The 22,626-nt window shown below is 31.9% G+C and overlaps 2 protein-coding genes across 3 annotated transcripts; one reads left to right on the top strand and one right to left on the bottom strand.

The window, feature by feature from the left end:
• The first annotated feature begins 784 nt into the window (after positions 1-784).
• Positions 785-14,379, top strand: LOC113520555 (cytochrome P450 9e2-like). The gene is made up of 10 exons (XM_026905920.3): positions 785-946; positions 1,060-1,329; positions 2,741-2,892; positions 6,816-6,939; positions 7,314-7,432; positions 7,518-7,696; positions 10,772-10,848; positions 11,843-12,058; positions 12,923-13,174; positions 13,746-14,379. The coding sequence occupies exons 2-10, from the start codon at positions 1,074-1,076 to the stop codon at positions 13,907-13,909; spliced, it is 1,539 nt and encodes a 512-aa protein (XP_026761721.2). The 5' UTR covers positions 785-946; positions 1,060-1,073; the 3' UTR covers positions 13,910-14,379.
• Positions 14,380-15,784: 1,405 nt separating this feature from the next.
• LOC113520532 (putative tRNA (cytidine(32)/guanosine(34)-2'-O)-methyltransferase) lies at positions 15,785-22,449 on the bottom strand. 2 transcript variants are annotated; one of them, XM_052897310.1, is made up of 3 exons: positions 22,313-22,449; positions 16,779-17,001; positions 15,785-16,686 (listed from the first exon to the last, which is right to left on the bottom strand). In XM_052897310.1, exon 3 carries the CDS (start codon positions 16,676-16,678, stop codon positions 15,800-15,802), a length of 879 nt encoding a protein of 292 aa, XP_052753270.1. In that variant the 5' UTR covers positions 16,679-16,686; positions 16,779-17,001; positions 22,313-22,449; the 3' UTR covers positions 15,785-15,799. The 2 variants fall into 2 exon arrangements, with proteins under 2 accessions (XP_052753270.1, XP_052753268.1); XM_052897308.1 differs by having other exon boundaries at positions 16,790-17,001.
• Positions 22,450-22,626: the final 177 nt, after the last annotated feature.

Here is a 22,626-nt window from a genome sequence, read left to right as displayed (position 1 = left end):
TCATGTTTAGTTACATGATGAAATTACAATAGTGCCAACTTAACTAACAACAACACTGTCAAATGCGATGCAAATGGCTGCCATCTAAACTATTCGTGGAAAAGTTTTAGCTTTATATTGTATATTTCTTTTTATTTTGACGTGGAAATTACAATTACGTAATTTCATTATTATTAACTCTGCTAAAACATCGAGAAGAGCACGCGCTTTTTAAGGTTCTATTTTATTTTTATATTTTAACAGTTGTCGTTGTTTAGTGTTTAATTCGTAAAATTCATAACATTTATTCATTTATAATATAATTAATATTGACTCTATTACGAAGTAATGACTCTAGAAACTGACCAAATATTAAATGTTGTTGAAAACTTGTGTTCACTGTCAATAATATTATGAAATTGAGACCTCAAGATAATATTGTATAAAATAATAAATAGATTTGACAATATTATCTTTTGTTTTACTTTTGCTAAAAAAAAATCCATCGAAATATGCAATTTGACATATAATTTATATATTTCTTTTATTACATGATTCATGTTTCAGTGAGAAATTACATTATTACTATTTACATTTTATTAATATCAAAAAATTACCTAAGTATAGTATCATATATATATATAGACATATTCGTGTCCATTTTGAACATCAGGTTGACCAATATAGTGAAAAAGGAGGATTTTGTGTAGATTGGTAAGATATTCCTGATCAAGTCGCTTTACGTGCCTTATATGAAGTGCCGTCTCTTTTCTCTTGGTTATATACCCTTTGGACATAGTCTCTTTAATCTGTTTGTGAACATACGTAAACAAATTAGACTCCGTCATATTTAATTGCTAATTTTAAATTTTATACGTATTTCATTCATTTCTATTTCTGTAGCAAAGTTATTTACTACAACGCTTATTTTTGATAGTTAAGAAAGATTTAAAATATTAGTGTACAGGTATAAATAGAAAATACTTTCATTAAAAGTTTCAAACTTAATTGTACTATCAACAAATTCGCACATACGAGTAGCTACGTGTTTGTGTTTTACAATTTTAATATTTATTACAGATATATTTTTTAATATGGAGTATTTTGAGGAAATAAAAAATATACTGCATTTTATAACGAAAGATTGTTCAGTAGTATTGTTTGTTACGATAATATTTGCTATTTATTTTTATTATACTAGCACTTTTGATTATTTTGAAAAGCGGGGCATTAAATATATGAAACCCACAATATTTGTTGGAAACATGGGAAAAAGGATAAGAAGTAAAGAATCATTTCATGCTTTTCAATTAGAAATATACAATTATTTTAAAGGAAATCCTTTTGGAGGTAAGTGCTAAGTAATAAGTATTTTAAGGCCATGTAATATATGTTAAAAAATTACCAATGATTTCCTTCGTTTATTTGTTATATCTAAATATATATGAAAATTTTTGAATATCTTTAAATTTGTGAATTTTAACTTTTTTTTCAGTCAACATTATTACTTCGAAATTTTTTTTATCAGTAGCTACTAATTGCATATCATAGAGAATGTTTCACAGTTTCCAAAACTCTACATTAATTTTCTGTATGATCATTTGTTTCTGAGAAATTGATTATTTAACTTAAAATGAACTTTTGCTTTGATCTACAATAACTCTGCACCAAATAATCATACAGATGTCAACCAAAGTTCAAATAAAAGATTATTAAATTTTATAAAAAAAATTGAAGTCCACAGATCATTTTAAAAATGAGAAATCTGGAAATCAGCAGAAAAAATATATCTTTTTTCATTGATTTCCAGATGATTACTTAAGAACTGCCCATGCTACAAAAATTTACTGTCTAGATATGAAAACTGGACACTCAGAGCTACAATTTCCTTTTTTAGTTTTAGTTTTTCTGTATAGCCTATATAGTATTTCTCTCCAAATTATCTCTTGTTGAAAATCACCCAAAAATTTGGAATTTATTAAATGTCTCTTATATTTTGCTAGTAGTGTATTTGGTATATGGGTAATAATAGTATAATCATTAATTCAATTAATAATTTTAAATAATTAACATTTCTTTGTGAGAGTTACATTTTACATCTGTCCAGTATTATTCTATATTTATATACTTTAAAGAAATAGTAGATTTCCAGTTTTCATAGGTTTTCAAATTGTATTTCTTCCACCTTTCTTTCCTATCTTTGAGTTCTCTAAAACAAACAATCATATTAGTAAAATGTATTATGTTTGTAAAATATTTATGAGTTCAATATTTATTACTTATAGAGATGTGAAGGCTTCATTGTATCTACCTCCAATGCTATTATTAAACTATGGGATTTACAATAATATTGTAAACATGTGGAAAGGAGCAATATTGTTGTACTTTTACCTTTATTTTGCTCCTAAGATTATAGTGAACTGTAATATTTTATATACAGTGGTACCTCAACATATGAGTTTAATTTGTTCTGTAACCTTGCTTATACATCAAATTGCTCATATCTCTAAGCAATTTTCCCCATTGAAATTAATTGAAATACCATTAATCCATACTCCCAAAAAACCACCTCAGTTGTTTTTGTTAAGTGTTAGTCAGAGGTGGGAGAAACTGTTTAATGTGTGATTCCTTGTATCTCAAATCTTGCTTTAATCTCACAAGCAAAATATTGGTTGCTCGGTGGCTCGTATTTCAAAACACTTGTATATTTGGGCACACATATATCGGGGTACCATTGTATTTGAGTTAATGTTTGTTATAGGATTTTTTGAAGGAAGAAAACCAATTCTATACATTTTGGATGCAGAGTTAATCAAAGCTATCACTATACGTGATTTTGATTGTTTTGTGGATAGAAACACAATTAATAGCAGAATACCAAATTATTTGAAACGTTCTTTGCTTATTTTGAAGGTAAGATATTCTATGTTATTATAAATAGCTTTTCAATTGTAACTTTCTGTCTACAGCTCCATGATCTGTTATTTATAAAAAAATCTTCTTTTCTTGAAATCTTAATTATCATAAGTGCCTTTTAAAATTAGATAAAAGCAACTTTTTTGTCAAAATAAATAGTAATTAATAGTCTAAATTTAAGTTTCATGGACATGTCAGTAACAGATGTTTTCAGTCATCTAAAACTTTTCTGCTCCATGTTCCTGCTCATTACACTGGCTTGATCTCTAAGTTCTTTGCTCTGGATCAAATACTGGAATGTTGAATAACTTTTGATGTTAAATCTGCTCCAAACAAATTAGCACAAAAACATAAATTATGTCCCTTTTATTTAATATCTTTAAAAATATAATACATTTTTGATATTTTGTTATATCTGATGCTGGTATTTCTTGCTTGGTATTCTATGTATCTAAAAGCTTTTTCATTTGACATTATTTATTATTATATAATATATATTATGTATAACGTACATAGTAATAGTATTATATAAGCTCTTTTTTTTCACACTAAACCTTTTATTTAGTCCATTGTATGTATGAGTCGTAGCTAATATAGCCAGCCAAGCTTCGTTCAGAAGCACAGAAGCTTCCTGGAATCTTTATACAAGCTCACTGTTCTGAGGATTTTTTGAGGAGCCACAATTATTTTATATAAGTATATATATATGTATATTTACATGATATGTAAATACCCTATATTGTTTTTTACTCTATTTATTTGTTTGTTATGTTTCATCAATAGATAATGTTGACTGGTAGATAATTTTTTACACTGTGTGTATTTTTAAAATAAATGTTATTATTAACAAAATATCCTTTTTATAATATGTGACTGTATCAATTCATTATAATTTCTCACTTTTGTTGCACTCTTGTTTAATAGTGATTTAATTATTTATATATTCTGCAGTTTACCCAGTTACTCAATTCAATTTAAACATAAAATTTGCATATTATAAATATACGTATATACAAGTTATTGTCTATACTCTATACCAATTCCAAAGGGTAACAAACTTATACCGTTTTACACTTTACCTGTGGTGATTCTGATTTTTTAGTTATAATTCTAAATGTAATTATCGATAATAAAGAATTTTGTAAAATTAATTTTACTTACAATTTCAATTTCGACAAAATTAGTATCTTAATTAATTAGCCCCACCTTGAAAAGTAATTCGAAAGGAATTCGGTTTACATTTTGAAATTATTATCTGATATTCGCTACTCTATTTTGAAAGTTTAAAAAAGAATTCAAAGGAACTAAAACTTCATCTAATCAATCATATTGAGTCTTAAAAGATAAGTAGACTCAAGTTAATTATAATTGTTTTTATACATGTTTGTGTAAAGTTCTCTCATAATGGGGTCTCGGAAGCGAGATTGGATAGACATACAGACAAACATAAAGTAATAAAATTATTATGAAATATTTCGCTGAACCTAGGTGTTATCTTGTAGAAGTTCATATCGATACAAAAGACATACCTAATGTGCTTTGTATGGGCCGACGCCCGCGTACATGAAATAGAAAGAAACAGCAATGTCAAACATTTTTTTTTCTTTTTTGTGCAAACTTGAACGAAAATGTATATTATCAATAGATATTTTTGTCTTTTATCTAGAAGGGGAAGGTTCCGTGTTAATTTTTTGGTTACACTAATTAGGAATACGAATTTCTAATTTTTTTACTCCTTTGGTCATACTAGCTGTTAACTGTCCACTGCTGGACATAGGTCTCCCTATGGGGGGTTCTGCCAAAAATTGCCACGCTTGGCTGACAGATTGTAACCGTAGTTAGGCTTTGGTGATATTTAAAGAAGGCCACTGCTAACCATCTTTCGACCATTAGATTCCCTTAGTCGACTGTTACGACACCCACAACAATGAAGGGGGCAAATAATGGGTTATCTATGATTTGTTTTTGGCGTTAAATTTTATAGTCTTATTCATAAAAATGTTATTATAAATTTAAGAACTCTTTAGTTAAAATTTCAAATAACATTTATAATAAAACGTTATATATTGTACTATAAATAGCTTTATTTGAGGATTTACGTTTGTGTTTGCATACTTGTGGAATCCCACAGATCATTGACATTCAGCTATAGTCATTTGTTAAAAAATATGCGATTTTAATAAAAATCTTGATAAATATACCACTTCTACTATTATATTTTTGTAATAATAATTAAAAAAATATAATAATTGCTATATATTTATTTTAAAAATGAATATACATATAAACCACGATAATATTAATGGATATGGATCAGGTTAAGCAAACACAATGTTGATTGAAATCGTTTTTAGGATGGGTGTGCATATCATAAGTTTTTCTTCATAATTAACAGCAGATTTGCAACTGATTCATATTTCAGATCATAAAAAATAAAGATTTGCATTTATATCTGTAAAATAATATATTGTTTTAATTTAATACTATTCATTTTAAGATTAAAATGGCAGTAGTCTACTATAATTTTATAGGACCTCTATTTTACCTTTTTCACCTTATTGACTTGCTATAGTGCGATTATGAATAACACTTCTATTACAGTCTATATGAGTATGGGACGTCGCTATTGAACTGTTATTACAGACATAGTGTATTTTAGATTTTTTTAATCAAGTAATTTTCTTGTTTTAGAAGGCTTATAAAAGATCTATAAATTTTATGAATAAGACTATATATATATATATATATATATATATATATATATATATATATATATATATATATATATATACACATACTATATTCGTTTATCTATCTAATACGTTGCAAACTGACTAAATGCTAATACTATACATTTTTTATTCTCATTTTAAGCCCCGTACGAATTATAATATATTAATAAAAGGAGTAACTGATTTTGAGACGCCATTTTCCTAATCCGATTGCTTAATCTAATATTTCAATAATTTCACGAAATTACTGTTTCATGGACCATCAACTAAATTTCTTTGATTTAAATTAGGTATACTTTATTTCACATTTGTCCTTAGAATAAAGATTTAGAATTTTAATTTTAGAGCTAGATTTAAAGAAATGGCACCTCAGAATTGAACTCTATGGCACTCGGTTTACATCAACCAATCAATTAGATACTATGGAGTGACGTCGCCGCGGGAGTGATAGAGCTACTTGGGTACTATCCACTACTCATATTGAGTAACAACAACCCACAAGCATCCTGTGTACGAAATGCCATTAAAATAGTTTTTGCATGAGGAATTAACAAACATTTATTAGTAGATTTCTAAACTGGCTCGAGTAGGTATCTTTGCGTTTTCCAAAGGTTATCTAGTAGAGATTCCGTTAGCATAAAGTCCATCTATTTATACCGTTTCTTTTTTATTATTATACAACGTAAAATATTGTATATACCTAGATATTATCTAGTCTTGTTTTACATTCAATAAACGTAATCTAAAGTACAATATCAGTGTTTTGCCAAAATAAGAATACACTTGATACGTAGTACATGCATTGACATACATTGTTAATTAAAGACTTAATTTAGGGAGGTTAGTACAAGACGTAAGGTTTGATGATATTTTTTAATGGATGAAAATGGAATAGTAACTGTCTGCGCTATCGGTATATGCTGGCGGGCACCAGTGATGATGATAGGAGGTAAGAATGATAAGCAGGTCATTTGCCTATCATGACGAATTTAACAATTAACCACGATGGGTTTCAGGAGAACACGTGTGGGGGTCGACAGATTAGGGTATATTGTTAGTATTATTAAAACTTATTAATAATAATTACTTTCCTCCCGTAATGTAATAATTTCCATCAAACAGACGTGTGCAATATTACCACTTTTGTAGTATTTAAATAAACATTTAAAGGCAAATTCATTACTTTAGGGATCAGAATGGAAAGGTGTACGCAGCATAATTACTCCTGCGTTTAGTTCAGCTCGACTGAAGAATATGCTGCCTCTCCTACAATTGTGCTGCAAGCAATTGGTAGAATATTTAAAACAGTATGGTAAGTTGGTGAATGGTATTGTTGCTGCACTGTTCTTTTATTGCAGATAAATAGTAAAACCACTACAATGTACGAATATTTTATGTACAGCGGATTATTTTTGCCTATCTTTAATACTTACATGCCCATTGCTATTTTATTGACACAGATAGGTTGGCATAGAACTTTTAAATTATTTCATTAAAATGTTAATTTCTGTTTAGTTAAAGATTTCAAAAAGAAGCAGGTTCTCAAATATCATCATTTGTGGGATGTAAATTATGCGATATCTGTTTATTTTGAATTAGTTTTAATAACTTATTTTCTTTATTAAAGTCTTCCGAAATCTCAAGTTATGTTACGTCTTAAAGTTTTATTTATTTTATTTTTTACAGATGGGAAAGATTTAGATATGAAAGATACTTTGGGGCACTACACTTTAGAAACAATAGGAGCATGTGCGTTTGGCATCAAAGGCGATGCTCTTACTGACGAAAATGCATATTTTATTAAGGTTCAGTACATTAGTATTACGTATGGGCAACATCAAGATTTGTTACATGTGTATGTTTCTCTAAAAATTTACATATTTTGTTCAGGTCGCTGAAAAATTTAACGAGATGCCCAAAATGAAAAGGATTTTCCTACTCTTTTTAATGGTTTTAGCACCTCAATTATTAAAATATTTGAACATCTCTTTTTTGAATCAAGAAAGTATAAAAGAATTGGTCAAGACACTGAAAATGGTCAAAGCAGAAAGAAGATTGACGGGAGACAAGTAAGTATTTTCAACTCCATATAGAACTGTCTCAAACAGATAAAATATAAGCTGTGTTCGCCAAGCAGTATGTGTAGGTTTATATTAAGGTCCAGTGAAAAGATCCGGCTCCTGAACCGTTCTCAGTTTTAAAGCCATCCGTGTATATGCGTAATTCATGTACTCCAGATTGATGCCTTTCGTCTTCTTTTATTTGTATACCTTGACCGCCAGACCAGCGTACCATAGACAAACATTGGTCTTATCACAGCTCTGTACAATCATACAGTTATTTTTGGTGAAAGACCCCATTCATTTCATATGTCTATAGGCGACGGTTATCATTTTCCATCAGGTGGGCCATCAGCTTGTTTGCCATTCTAAGTTGTATAAAAAAAGCATCTTTTTACACTGGTATGGTAGTGTTTATAGTGAATTATAAAGCTATTTGTTTAAGCATGTTATGTGTGTTGTCTACTCCATGTGTAGTTAGTACTTACACTGGCAAAGTTTATTTTATTGAATGCTCCTTCGGTTGACTGCTTTGATTGCAATACATTGCTTGTTTGTTTTGTTTACTTGCCTTCACTGTTTCAACATACTTATTTTGGTTTGGATGTAAAGGATTGCGTAAGGAGATTTAACCTCTAATCTCTTTGTCACATCGTCTTTCCAAAATTTTTAAAAGGAACGAAGTGAGACTGATGAATCGAAATGATCTGGCCTCAGTGATCTCTTCTACCTGGGGGGCAAGGGATTGTTAGTAATGGGGTCTAATAGCCCCATTACTAGCGATATACCCTCTCAGGTTGACCTCCATGCGGTTCCCCCTGGAAACCATCATGTTTAATTCTTGTCGAATTCATCATAGTGGGCCAACTTACCTGCTTTCATTCTCACCTATCATCTTCCACTGGTGCCTCGTCGGTGTATACCGATAGCGCGGGCGATATTACCAATCCATTTTCACCCATTAAAAAAAATCTCTTCTATCTGGTTTTCTCTAAAGATATGGGGTTTTTCAAAAAGGGTGTATTAAAGTTTCTTTTGGGTCGATAACACGCACGTGATAGTGTTGTAGCCGTCCATAGACTGCAGTAACTGTTTACCATCAGTCAGGCTCTTGCTTGCTTGGTTACCTTGTATAGAAAAATGTCTACCAATTCTAAGCATTTCTTTTCAATCTCAGAATATCATAAGAGGCGACTAAGGGAATAAACGCACAATGCATCACTGAAAGATTTAAAATTCTGTTCCAAGTCGTCTGACTAACTTATATAGTAATAAAAAATATATTAATATCATTCTCATACGAAGAGATACGTTAATTGTTTGTTATATTTATGATGATGACAAGAAATTGCGAAAAAAACACTGCACTCGTTATCATCAAACATACTACCTATCCAAATACAGGTGTAGGGAAGAGTAGGGAATGGGAGCCTACTAAAGAAAATTGTTAATAAAAGTCACATTTCTTGCAATTAATATAACTAATAATTAGGAACATAAACTTTTTTTTTATGTGATTATAAGATAATCAAAGTTTAAATCAAGTACATTCGCTCCCATGATCCTAATATTAAATATATTAAATAGGATCTCATTATACTTCGGATAATGAGATCCTATTTAATATTTATATTTTAATTGAGAGCGATATTTTTTTAATCAGTCTCAAATGGTTTATCTTGGTTTTGTATTTAAAAAATAAATTGTTAAACGTCACAAGAAAATAGATATTTTAAGGAGACTTTGTATAAAAGTCGTTTGCTTGAGTGCTTCTGTCCCATTCGTGTTTTAACTGTAAAACAGTTGTATGGCTTTGTTTCGGTTTGAAGAGTGGGATATGGCGTGAACTTACAGGGTACAGAGGAATAACACTTAGTTCTCAGAAATGGTAACGCATGGCCAGTATCATGGGCGAAACAGTATACTCTGTTATGTCCATGGTACTGCTCATGTCTATAGGCGACGATTACCACTTTCCATCAAGTGGGCCGTCAGATTGTTTGCCATTCTAAGTTGTTTTAAAAAAAAATACTAAAAGCATTAATATAAAAAGCTGGATCAAGTTCAATAATTTAAATGTCGAAATTGTTTTAGCAATGAGCTTAGTGATTGACATAATAGCGTTCGATATATTTACCGATTTGTAAGTTTGAGCCAAATTGTTTTGATATTAAAATCTATCTAAACTTAAACAAAGAGCCTACATAAACTTTATAATATTAACAAAGAAATATATTTTTAAAATATAATGAAGAATCCTATTAATAAGCATTTTGTAGTTATTATAATTGCACGGACGGTGGTACGCAATGAGTATGAATATCGAATTGTAAATTATTGTCATTGCTATCTAATCCCTAGATTGAAGGATTGTGTCGAGTTGACATTTGTCATACGACATTATCCATCTCTATTTAGATATTAGATACCTAGGTACCTATGATTATATATAAGTTTTATGATAAAATACCAATCTACTGATTTAGTTTTTCATAAACAACTGTCATAATAAAATACCATTCTAGTGATTTTTATCTAGATACTTTAAATCGTACATTTGTTTTTAAACATTACGTCACCATCGAAGAGTGCAATCTCTGCTCCATCGTTTCCAGTTATTACCAGTTACTCTATCTATTTCGGCGTGGTATGTTTATTTTAGCTTGTAATTTTTTTGATAATGTTCGCAGTTTTGATCTGCTAGCAATTTACTTTGTTTTGGCTTCGATCTTTCGGAGAAACCTCAAGTATATCTTATTCAGTTAGGGTCTTATCTTTATATTATTTAAATTATCGTCGTCGTATCAAAGATCACAGTAGTAAAATATTATAGATATAAGCAATTACAAGAAATTATTACACTGAGAAAACAATTAGAGGCCTTATCGCTAGAAGTGATTTCTTCCAGAGTATCGAGAAGAAGACATAGTATAGAGAAGAGCACATAGTAGTCTATTTGATAAAAACTAATTAGAATTTAAACAACAAGTAATTCATTCGACTATAACACAATATTCTAATGTCCAACATTAGTACGAATAAAAAATAGATGAATTGATTGAATGTTTCGATTTGTTGATGCAGGAAAAACGATTTTCTACAATTGCTCATTGATGCTGCAGAAACAGAAAGAAAGGACTCTGGAACTAAAGCTAAATTATGTAAGTATGTACAAAAATAAATTTGCAAAAAAAAAAAAATAAAAATGTAGTAACTATATTTACGCTACGTTACTACGCTGTCTTCAGATTTTTTAAAGGTTACTGATGAATTATTACAACGTTAATGTACTAACTACATAGGTTAATGTACGTTTTAGGAGAGTTAGTTACATTATAAATGCATAGATATGTTCCCAGTGTAATAGTAGTATAATGATTATGTTATTATAAAAAATAAATTTGTTCAATTACAAAAATACAGTAAACAGATTTACTACTACAATTCTGATTATTTTACCTCCCTCTAATTAATTTTAGAGTAAGTATTGTATAATATCAGAAGAAAAGTTTATGTTATAACAAATATATGAATACTTGGAACTGTTAAGTATTCTTTGATTAGGTAACTCAGTTTACTTTACAATACAAATATCAATCTTAAATACGTAATTGTAGAATACCTAATGTATGTGTATATTTAATTATTATGTAAATACTCATATTTATATGTTAGTTTATATAAGAACATTAAAGTGTATCTAGCGCCAATTTTAAATGATAAACGACCTCTTAGGTAGGTAGATTGCCTTTACATCTAAATAGATCACTTTACTTTTAGACCATCGTCTTGTTTTACATTTTGTTTTCCTTTGAAGTTTTCCATTAACACCGTGGATCAAGTGCTAAACTTAAGCAATTGTTATTAGTATTGTGTTGGATTACTATTGTATTACCTATATCGTTTATGATGTAGCTATAACAGTATCTTTATTATGTAAATGGATACTTTTAAGCTAAATATTTAAGTATGTTTGTTAGTTACCTCATAGCGCCTCAACGAGTTCACAAATCATTTTGAAATTTGATACACTTTATGAGGGACGGACGAAATGAGCTACTTTTTATTAAAAGCTAGTATTATATAAACTGGTAATTGTGTGTTTATATTTAAAACACATGTTTGCTTGTACACTCCTATGGTATTGAATTTCAGATTTAGATGATGACACCATAGATGCGCAATCGTTACTTTTCCTGTTGGCTGGCTATGAGACGTCCAGCACATTGTTGTCTTTCGCGATACACGTCTTGGCTACCAAACCGGAACTACAAGAAAAACTCCGCGACCATGTCGTTAAAATGACTGATGGACAAGACATAACTTACGATCTTTTATCACAACTCACATACCTGGAAGGATTTTTATTAGGTAAATAGGTAGTATCTAGTTATATGAATGCTTGTACATAAGTGTTTTGAAATTACTGGACAAGGAAAAAAAAACCCCTAGGTCATTTTATTTATTGGGTGAAAATGGGAATAGTAACTCTGTATTCGTTATCTGGCGGGCTAGAGGGCGGCTGGCGGGGCACCAGTGAGAAATGATAAGAGAAAATGAAAGCAAGGCAGCTCATCGTGAGGAATTGTACACGAATTAACCGCGATGTTTTCTAGGAGGAACTGCGTGGAGGTAAATCTGATAGGATATATTGCTTGCAATAGGGCTGTTAAATCCTATTACTAATAATAATTCTTTTCCACTACACCTTACTTCCTATTAAGTGTATACACTGGCGGACTATCAGTCAGGTATGATAGGTGAGGATGAAAGTAAGAGAGGAAAGAATAGACAATGACGGTTTCCAGGGGGAACCGCATGGAGGTCGACTTCATAGGGTAGCAATAGGCCTGCTTGTCTCCATTATTAACAATCTCTTCTCTCGTCTATCCTAGTTTTTAACCAACCATGAGCGCAACAGTGTATAACTATTTTGGGACTTACATTTCCATAGATGACAGTTACTACTTTCCATCAGAGTAGATAAAATAAAAACTATGGCACAATGTGTTCTAATATCATTGATATGCTCGGCGAAATGGGGGCATGTATGTTATGTTACCCAATTAGGGATTATAATAGTGAGAATATTTATTATATTATATATTAGTATTAATTATAATCTACAATGTTAACAATTTAGCTCGAAAAAAAAATGTTCATTATGTACCTACTGCAGGTTCTTTAGTAATTTTATTAAAGAGTTATATTTATACGGGAAACATTTCATTCCAGAGACATTACGCATGTACCCACCAGTGTCACGAGTGGACAGAACTTGTGTAAAGAAATACATTCTCCCAGGAACATCAGTACAAGTTAATGTGAACGACGTCGTTGCGATACCGATTTATGGTATACATATGGACCCTGAGCACTATCCAGAACCACACGAATTCCGTCCAGAAAGGTTTATGGGTGATGAAAAGAACACGAGACCATCACATTTGTTTTTAGCTTTTGGGGTTGGACCAAGAAATTGTATAGGTAATTTTTTACTTTATTTTATCCAAATTATAAGAATAACGCCTGATAAAAAAAATGTTCATTCAAAATTGAGAAAAATATTAAAGGCGGATCATTTAAAATTTTAAATACACTATCAGGACTTAACGCGATGAAAACATTGGTAGATAAATAGTACCTACATATGTGCTTTTTTATTGCCGACGTTTTGATGTAGATTGCACCACGCCGTGTCTCTGAGTCCCAATAGTGTATTTAAAATATGTATCAACAACGCGAAAGTTTAAAATTAACTTAGGCATCTATAATCGCGATAAAATTAATATAGTAATATAATAATGATAATAGAAAAAGTATTAAAATCGGTTTAGAAGTACCGAAAATATTGTTTAAAATTAAAAATACAAAGAAATTGAGAATTACTTCTTTTTTTTTCAAAAAATAAGGTTGTTTATCCACATTGAATTGATTGCTACTACTGCTATTTGAATAAAGGTAACGCTCTCTATGCTTTTATGCCGTCGCTATACGAAGACTTGTTACGTAAAATAATTATGGACAGCCTTATAATACAAAATTCACTTGTTTGCAGGTTTGCGTTTTGCCATGTTTTCTGCTAAATTAGCCATGGTTACACTTTTGAAGAATTTCAAGTTTACAACATGCCCTAAAACAAGAGATCCCATCAACTTCAGCAAGCGTGCAGTTTTGCTGAAAGCCGAAGATGGGCTATGGGTTCAGCTTGATAGTTTGTAAAATGTATTTTTTGCCATAAAGTTTCCGTAAAAATCATATTATCAAAATACACCACTTTTATTAGTTTAATAATAGCATTGAACAAGTATACAACTTTATTAGTATTAAAATTTTTTTAGCATTTTATTGCAATTACTTTTAAATAATAAAAATATAGACAGTCACAATATTTATTCTAAAAAAATAGAAGTACAAATTAATGTATTTTGTGATATTCAAGTATTATAAAAATGATTTTATCAAACTGGTACATCACTTTGCTAAGTTTATTATCTTAGCAAAACTAGGTCTTAAAGCTTAAATAAGAATTCGAAATATGAATAATGATGGTGGCGGTGTAAAAATAATAAAGTTATGATGTTAAGCAATGAATATAGCATTTGTAGTTTTTCTTGTTGGAACAAATTGTGATTATTTTAAAAATGTGATAAGTTATACTATACAAAAAATATTATATACCTTACTTATTACTAGTTGTTTTTTTTTTTTTCTATACCTATACTTATAATAAATCTGTAGAGAGGTCAATTCTGTACATGAAATATATTTCCAAAATAACTATATGCAATCAGTAAAATTTTTGTCTGTCTGTCTGTATGTTCGTTATAGAAACAAAAACTATTCGACGGATTTTATCGAAACTTGGTCCAATTATTCTTCATACTCCTGGGTAGGTTATAGTATACTTTCATCACGCTACGATCAATAGGAGCAGAGCAGTGAAGGGGAATGTTTGGAAAACAGGAGAAGCTACTCCATTTTTAAGCTTCCGTTGTGTGTGAAGCCTTATTTGCCACTTTTTAAAATGTAAAAATGTCCACCCGTGCGAAGCCGGGACGGGCTGCTAGTACTTAATAAATTATATTTAATTTCTCCAAAATATGCGAACCCGCTTGGAGATCTTTCAATCACTTAACAATTATTTATTGAAATATTATTTCCATATTTTTATTCTTATTATATCATTACTATAATTGTTCAGACTAGATCAATTTAGCGAAATCCTTGATCTTAAACATACTAATATAATGGACTACATTATTAAATACAGATAAATTATTGATATTTAATAATATAATACAAAGATAAAGGCCTTTTATCTGTCTTCACTACATAAACAAAGAAAATGTGGAGTTTTCGAGCTCTGGTTCTAAACTATTAAGGACTTAATATACATTTTGATCCAAATTATATAAATAGATTTCCTACATTAAAAAGAGTGTTTTTAAATGTTTACTTTGTTCATTATTATGTACTAATTTCTCTAACCTAAGTAAATTGATCTTAATTGAAGCCAAATTTTTACCAAATCTTACTGAAATAATTTCAAATTTTCTCTTAAATGCAACAAAATTTTTTGCTATAAAATACATAATAATAAATAAATTTATTCATAAATTAGTGGAATAAAAATAATCACAATTTTCTAGAATAAAAATATAAACAGTATGTAAAGTTGCAGAAATTTTGTTGTGCAACTCATGTGTATAATCTAAACTTATTGTCGTTATTTTGTAATAGCCCTTTTAAGAACAACTGATTTTGCAAAAAAAGTAGTGTATGTAAATGTAGAGTATGTCTAAATTCATTGTGCTATTATGCATCTACTACTTGCATACTATTCATAATAATACAGTATTCATATTAAAGTAAAATATGCATTATCTGTAAATTTTCAATATTTCTAAACAGGTATTTAGTGGAAAACGAAATAGATTTAGCTATTTAATATTTCGTTTTTGAAGATGATTAAACATCAAACAATGTTATATGTCTAGTATCAATCCTAGTTTATAATACAAAAATTAGAAAAACAAGAAAAAAATAAAATTAATAATGGATAGTAAAATACATATAAATTATAGACAAACAAACTAAAAGTATTTGATATTATTTATTGTTGATTTTCATATTTTTAGTTTTATCTAAAATTTCTTTATATGGTGGATTGATAGGGCCTTGTACTGGTTCCTTATACTCATAGCTTGTTTGGCCTTCTAATATCAATGGGTATGATGTATCAGAGTCATATGCACTTAAATCGCCACAAGCATTGAATGGCACAATAAACCTGTTTGGCCCGGTAAACTGATTGAAATCACAATATTTATGATCTAACAATGGATTAGACATAGTAGGTACATAATCTGCAGGGGGACTGTAGTTCTGACATATAACAAAAGCTTCTATACTGGAGTTCCTTGAGCTTCTTGGTTTTGAAATTGTTACATATTTAAAGAATTGTTTCAATTGAGAGTATAAAAGAGTGACATCTTTACCTCTAAATATTTTGGCAACAAATACACCCCCAACTTTCAAAACATGTGTAGTTATATTTAATGCTGCAAGAAGAAGTTGGGATTGAATATATTCATCAATATCATGTAATCCAGTTACATCTGGAGCACCATCACAAACTACTAAATCTGCCTTCATGCCTTCAAATTCTTTTATTATCTCATTAGCTGTAGACAACTTTGTTATATCACCTTGTATTTGTTTAACACCCGGTAGAGCTGCCATTGCCTGCAAGTCTACGGCTACAATTTTAACTTCATCCGCATTTGCAGTATTACATCGCAATTTTTTTGTTAATACTTGACTCCAACTACCAGGAGCTGCGCAAAGATCTACTGCTCGCAACACACCTTCAAATATATTGTATTCTTCGTTTATTTGTAATAGTTTAAATGCACTTCGTGCACGCCAGCCTTCTTCTTTGGCTAATCTATAGTATATATCTCGTTTATCCTTAGAAGTTTTACCCATGATTGGTACTAAAATTTAAAAAAAAACTAGTAAATAAAATGCATTTTTTTTTTGTTACCAATAAGGTAATTAGTGTTAAGAGTAACTTGTAAAGATGTACTTCTAAATTACTTTTAAAAACATAAATTTACTAAACAGATGGAAGTTTGTATTTTGTATTATAATTTGAAAAAAATTATAGGTTATTCTTCTTCTTCTTCTTTTTTAAAATATGGCTTCCACCGTAGAAGCAACGGTGATTTTCTGCCAATGTCAGGGTTAGAGAAGACTCCGTGAATTTTATATTATGACATTTTTCAGTAATGATCGTTCAGTTGAGTTCTCTGGAAAGGAGGACAACACAAAATATGTTATATACATGCAAAGGAAAAATAAATTTAATATGATATGTGTGTATGAGTGTATTATAGCAAAGACAATACGCGGAAGGAATGAAAAGACGAGAAGTGTAAAGAGTGACATATACTTATATTTTAAATTTTTATATTATTAGTACATATAAATTTGGCCAGTACCTTAACCAAAGGAGAGTGGACTAAGGTAAGAAGGAATGGAATATTTACAGGACGTGGAAAGGTACGAGGCAACAGGTCATAGAGGGGAAGGGTCAATTTGGGGCATTCAAAAAATAGGTGCTCTAACGTTCCTTCCGCTAAGCCACATTCGCACAGAGAGTGATCTTGGATTCGGATTTTGTATAAAAATACGGGTGTGCAGACATGTCCCAAACGTAGGCGGCATATAACTGATGTAACCCACTTACCTAAGTTTCGTTGAGTAGCAAACCATGGTTTTATAGGGATGAAGGGCTGGATATTACCATAATACTTGCCTTTAGATTGTCTAGTTTTTTGCCACAAGTTATCCCAAGCCTCTAACATGTGTGGTTTAGCCTGACAACGTAGATCTCGAGTGAAATAAAAATTGTAATTATTACCATGTTGGATAGCATTTTTGGCCCAAGAGTCTACTGTTTCATTCCCAATAATTCCTGAATGACTAGGAATCCACGCAATGGTAACATTAATACCGGACTTATAGCACCTATGTAAAATTTGTTTAGTTTGCAAAGTTATGTAAAAGTTTTCTTTGGATTTAAAAGGTAGTTTTAAAATATCTTGTAAACAGCTTAGGGAGTCCGAAAGAATGAGGGTTTTGTTTAATTTATGTGTTTCTACATAGGACACTGCTTCCATAATAGCTATGGATTCACCAGTAAATGTTGAGGATGAAGGAGAACATTTGAAGTTGAGGACAACGTTATATTTTGGGATCCATACAGCGGCTCCAACATGATCTGATTTGTCAGTTTTAGAAGCATCTGTAAACATCAGAAGCCAGTCGTGCCATGTTTCCGCGACAATAGCGTTAAACTTTTGATTAGCAAAAGGTGAATGTTTTACTAATCCAAAATCTAGAATTACATTAGGACGATAAATTAGAGAATCATAATCAAATTCGAAAAGAGGGTTACGGTCTATTTTTTTAATAAGTGAGATCGGGTTTTTGTACTTGGTAAAGCTCTTAAGGATGGGAGGGGGTTCTTTATGGGTCCAGTAACTTGATAGGTTTATTTGTTCTGAGAGAGACTCTAAGATAGGAAGGAGAGGATGGGAGTTATATTGGGCAATATTGAGGTAAAAGCGGTCTGAGAGATATTGTCTACGTAGATGGAGAGGGGGATCTAGACATTCGACTTGCAGAGCGTTTGCTGGAGATGACTTCATTGCACCAATAATTATACGTAAGCACCTAGTTTGAACTCTGTCAAATTTAGCTAGAGCAATTTTGTTGCAAGGTTCTAACAGAAATGAGCCATAGTCTAAGTGACTTCGGATAATAGCATTATATAAGAGTTTTTGGCTATATGGATGAGAACCCCAACGTACACCAGAAAGGGCTTTTAAGATATTAATACTACTTTCGCATTTATTTACTACGTAGCTTAAATGATGCAGGCCTGTTAATTTTGAGTCCAGGATAACACCCAAAAATTTTACTTTATCTTGTACTAAGATAGGTTCATTATTTAGAGAGAGTTCAATAACGGGGATTTGTCTCTTGCGGCTAAAAACGACCGCTGAGCACTTTGGTATAGAAAGTGTTAGCCCATGATCATCTAGCCACTGATTGAGGTAATACAACGCGGAATTTAGGCGGGAAGAGGAGTCAGAAAAGGAATCTGAGGCGATATACATAGCAATGTCATCCGCATATTGTAGGATTTTGCAGAAACAAGTAACAGAGGATTCAAGGTCAGATGTATAGATATTATATAAAAGGGGACTAAGGACAGAGCCCTGTGGGAGACCTTTCCAGACCAGTCTTGAAGGAAAAAGAGAGCCATTAACACGCAAGGAAATCGATCTAGCCATTAAGAGATTACATATGATAGTAGTCAGTCTCACAGGAATACTCAGATTTTGCAGCTTTTGCCTGAGTATTGGAAGCTGGACATTGTCATACGCAGACGAGATATCAAGGAAAATTCCTATGAGGTGTTCATTGCAGGAGAAAGCAAGGCGTATTTCCGAAATAAGGACACTAAGGCTATCTGTAGTACCCATGCCACGTCTAAATCCAAATTGTAATTTGGATAATAAACCTTTACTTTCTAAAATCCATTCAAGTCTATGTTTAATGAGAATTTCTAGAATTTTTGCCAAGGCCGAAGATAGGGCAATCGGTCTGTAAGAATTTGGATCGTTAGGATCTTTTTGGGGTTTTAAGATGGGAACTATAATTTGGGATTTCCAAGATTCAGGTACTATTCCAGATAAGAAGACACAATTAATAATATCCAGAAAGTATTTTTTACCTGACATGGGTAGATTACATATAAAAGAATATGGGATGCCGTCAATTCCTGGAGAGGAGTCATGGAGATGATCAAGGGCACAAATCAATTCTGGTAACGAGAATGGTTCATCCATTCTGTCACCACTAGAAGTTGGAGGAGTTGCATAAGGAAGGGAATCTTCTGAGGGGACAAAAGGTGGAGCAAGCCTATCAAAAAAAGCATCTACCCATAACGAGGGATCATTCGATGTTAAATTATGATTAATAGTTCCATTGCGAAATGAATTGATTTTATTCCATACAAGAGAGGGGGAGGCTCTTGGAGATAAGGATTCACAAAACCTATGCCATCCTGAAGATTTTTTCTTGGAGAGTAGTCTCTTTGTGCGAGCAGCTATCTTACGATAGGAGAGGTAATTATCCATCGTCAAGTTTGATAAATAAGTTCTTTCAGCCTCTTTTCGCAGCTTGACACTATTTGTACACTCAGAGTCCCACCAAGGGGGGAAGGGATTTTGTTAAGAGTAGAATTTTTAAGGGGGATCGAATCATTAGCTGCTGATGTTAAAAAAGTAACAAAATTATTGTAGGTTTCATGAAAATTATTTATACTTATGGCAGGGAGGGAACAAAATTTATTTTCTAAAAGACTGGAGAATTTATGCCAATCAGCTTTATCTGTTTTATATTTTAGAAGTGGACTGGGGACAGACGTAGGTTTGGAATAAGTATTATAGAATGTAATTAAGATAGGAATATGGTCACTACCATATGAATTAGGTAGGACTTGCCATGTAAGTTTAGTGACTAGGGTAGGGGATGCAAGTGTTAAATCAGGACAGCTGGGGTTTTGAAGAGGGGATACTCTACGGGTACTAGATCCATCATTCAGCACGCAGAGGTCAATGTCGTCGAGTAGATCTAACAAGTATGTAGAAACTGTGTCAGTGGATTGTGAGCCCCATAATGTGTGATGGCAGTTAAAATCTCCCATGATAATAAAAGGAGGACAGAGAGTCGATAGGAGTGACTGAAGTTCAGAGAGTATGGATTGATTTGGATGAGGGATATAAATAGAGACTAAGGTAATACCAAAGGTTTTGACTGCTACTATTTGAAATTCTGGACTGTGTGAGGGGATGGGGATTTGGGAGAATGTAGTAGATTTTGTAACCAGAAGAGCGGAACCCGCCCATCCGTCGGCTCTGTCATCCCGGAGGCATGAGTAGCCAGGCACTCTGAATGTAGTGCCAGGTCTTAACCATGTCTCCGAGATGGCAAATGCCACTGGTTTAAATTTATTGAGTAAATATATAAGATCATGTTTTTTATTTAAGATACTCCTAGTATTCCATTGTAGGAGGTTTAGGGTCATTTTTTAAGAAGGAGGAGAGGAGGAGCTGCAGTAATTGTTGGACATTGTTCGGTAATGCATCTGAAAATTTTGATATAATGTTAATGAGGGTACAAACAAGAAGTTCCACAAGATTGTCATTTGGGGTAGGGAGAGGAGTTGTTTCCTCATATTTTTGTTGGCCTATAGCAGCACAACCATTAGGTTGAGAGGATTTGGGTGTCTGAGTAATATTATTATGTGCAGATATGTCATACGATTTACCCATGGGGGGACGAGGTCGGGGAGTTAAAAGGACTGTTTCACGATATGATTTTCTGGGTGATGAGGATGGAGATGATGTAACTGAGAATTGATAGTTTAGAGGATGAGAGGTTTGAGGTTGGTGTAAATTTTGTTGAGTCGATGTTACATCAGCATATGACCGCTTTACAGAAGGAAATCGGACAGATGCCTCCATGTGGCTTATATTTTCTTCAGCCATTACAATTTTTATACTTTTTTGTCTTGCATGTTCGGGACACACCGACTCTGTAGCTGCATGATTATCACTGTCACAGAGTATGCAATGTGGTTGTTCCTTACTTTTATCGCATGCATCACCTGCATGTTGAGCACCACAATAATAACATCTAGGTTTAGATCGACACTGAGTGCGAATATGGCCAAACCTACAGCAATTTCTGCATTGAATAAGAGGTAACCTATATAGCAGAACCGGGAGAGAGGTATCAAAACAATAAACTTTTTCTGGAAGAACCTGCCCTTCAAAAGTCAATACAACTGAAGATGAGGGTATCCAAGTGACTGAGTTGTCCGGTTTATGAGATTTGACATTTAATCGTCTAGCTCTTATCACTTGTCCACAATTAGGAGGAGTATCGATATTTTGGACCAGTTCCTCAAGGGACCAGTCATTAGGTATATTACGAACAACCCCCATTCGGGAGATTTGGAATCTTGGGATGCTAGCAGAGTATTTATTATCTGTAAGGAGTGGATTTTCAACAAAATTGTTGGCTTCTAAATGATTTTTAAATTCAACAGATATCCTATTACGACCTAATGCTTTGATACCCCCCTTCTTGATTCCTGTGATTTTATTTTTGTGTAAGAACTGCGCAAATCTTAATAGTTTTATTGATAATCCAGTTGAAACATCGGGTTCTATTCTTGTTATATGTACGGAATAAGGAGCCGCATCCTGGGGATTATACTTTGCTTTTGAGTCACTCTCAAAACCTGGTCTGGTGTAAACAAATTGTATTGATTCTGAGGGTGGATTAGTTTTTTTCCCATCCCTATTGTCAAGATCCAAAGACGCTCGTCTTTTCCTTGTATTACCTACCAGGGATTGAGAGGGCTCCAAGCCATCATCGATAGGTTCTATAGGTATACCTCCTATATCGGGAGGATCCTCATCACCGCTCACCTCCATAATTACGGAGGTGGAGCGAATATACACATAAGAAACTACTTACCACACACCACTAAGAAAATAGGACAAACACAGGACAAAATGAAATAAATATAAGGATTCTCAACACAATATAACACTAAATAATAAAGATTCCAACAAAAAACGTGTATTCACTAACACCTTCAAGTGACAGATCCCTTTGTGTAATTCATAGGTTATTTTTGTAGACAAACTTCTAACAGCTACATGTCATGTTCTATCAAAACAAAATGTCAATGTCAATTTATCAGTTCAACATCACTATCTCTGATTCGACACCTACCTGTATGTTTTAAATCTTAAATGCAAAAATAAATTTTAGTTTACTTTACATAT

This window comes from Galleria mellonella, unplaced genomic scaffold (genome assembly GCF_026898425.1).
Source record: "Galleria mellonella isolate WM207_F2 unplaced genomic scaffold, CSIRO_AGI_GalMel_v1 utg36, whole genome shotgun sequence".
In the NCBI taxonomy this organism is placed as follows: domain Eukaryota; kingdom Metazoa; phylum Arthropoda; class Insecta; order Lepidoptera; family Pyralidae; genus Galleria; species Galleria mellonella.
The sequence above is the reverse complement of the archived record's forward strand: the minus strand, read 5'-3'. Positions and strand labels throughout refer to the sequence as shown.

What these genes read in the sequence shown, in the direction of transcription:
- LOC113520555 (XM_026905920.3), top strand. Translation starts at nt 1,074, where the DNA reads ATGGAGTATTTTGAGGAAATAAAAAATATACTGCATTTTATAACGAAA. An exon ending in AGAAGATTGACGGGAGACAA is followed by an intron (nt 7,697 to 10,771) that starts GTAAGTATTTTC and finishes TTGTTGATGCAG; the next exon opens with GAAAAACGATTTTCTACAAT. An exon ending in TGGACCAAGAAATTGTATAG is followed by an intron (nt 13,175 to 13,745) that starts GTAATTTTTTAC and finishes ACTTGTTTGCAG; the next exon opens with GTTTGCGTTTTGCCATGTTT.
- LOC113520532 (XM_052897310.1), bottom strand. Translation starts at nt 16,678, where the DNA reads ATGGGTAAAACTTCTAAGGATAAACGAGATATATACTATAGATTAGCC.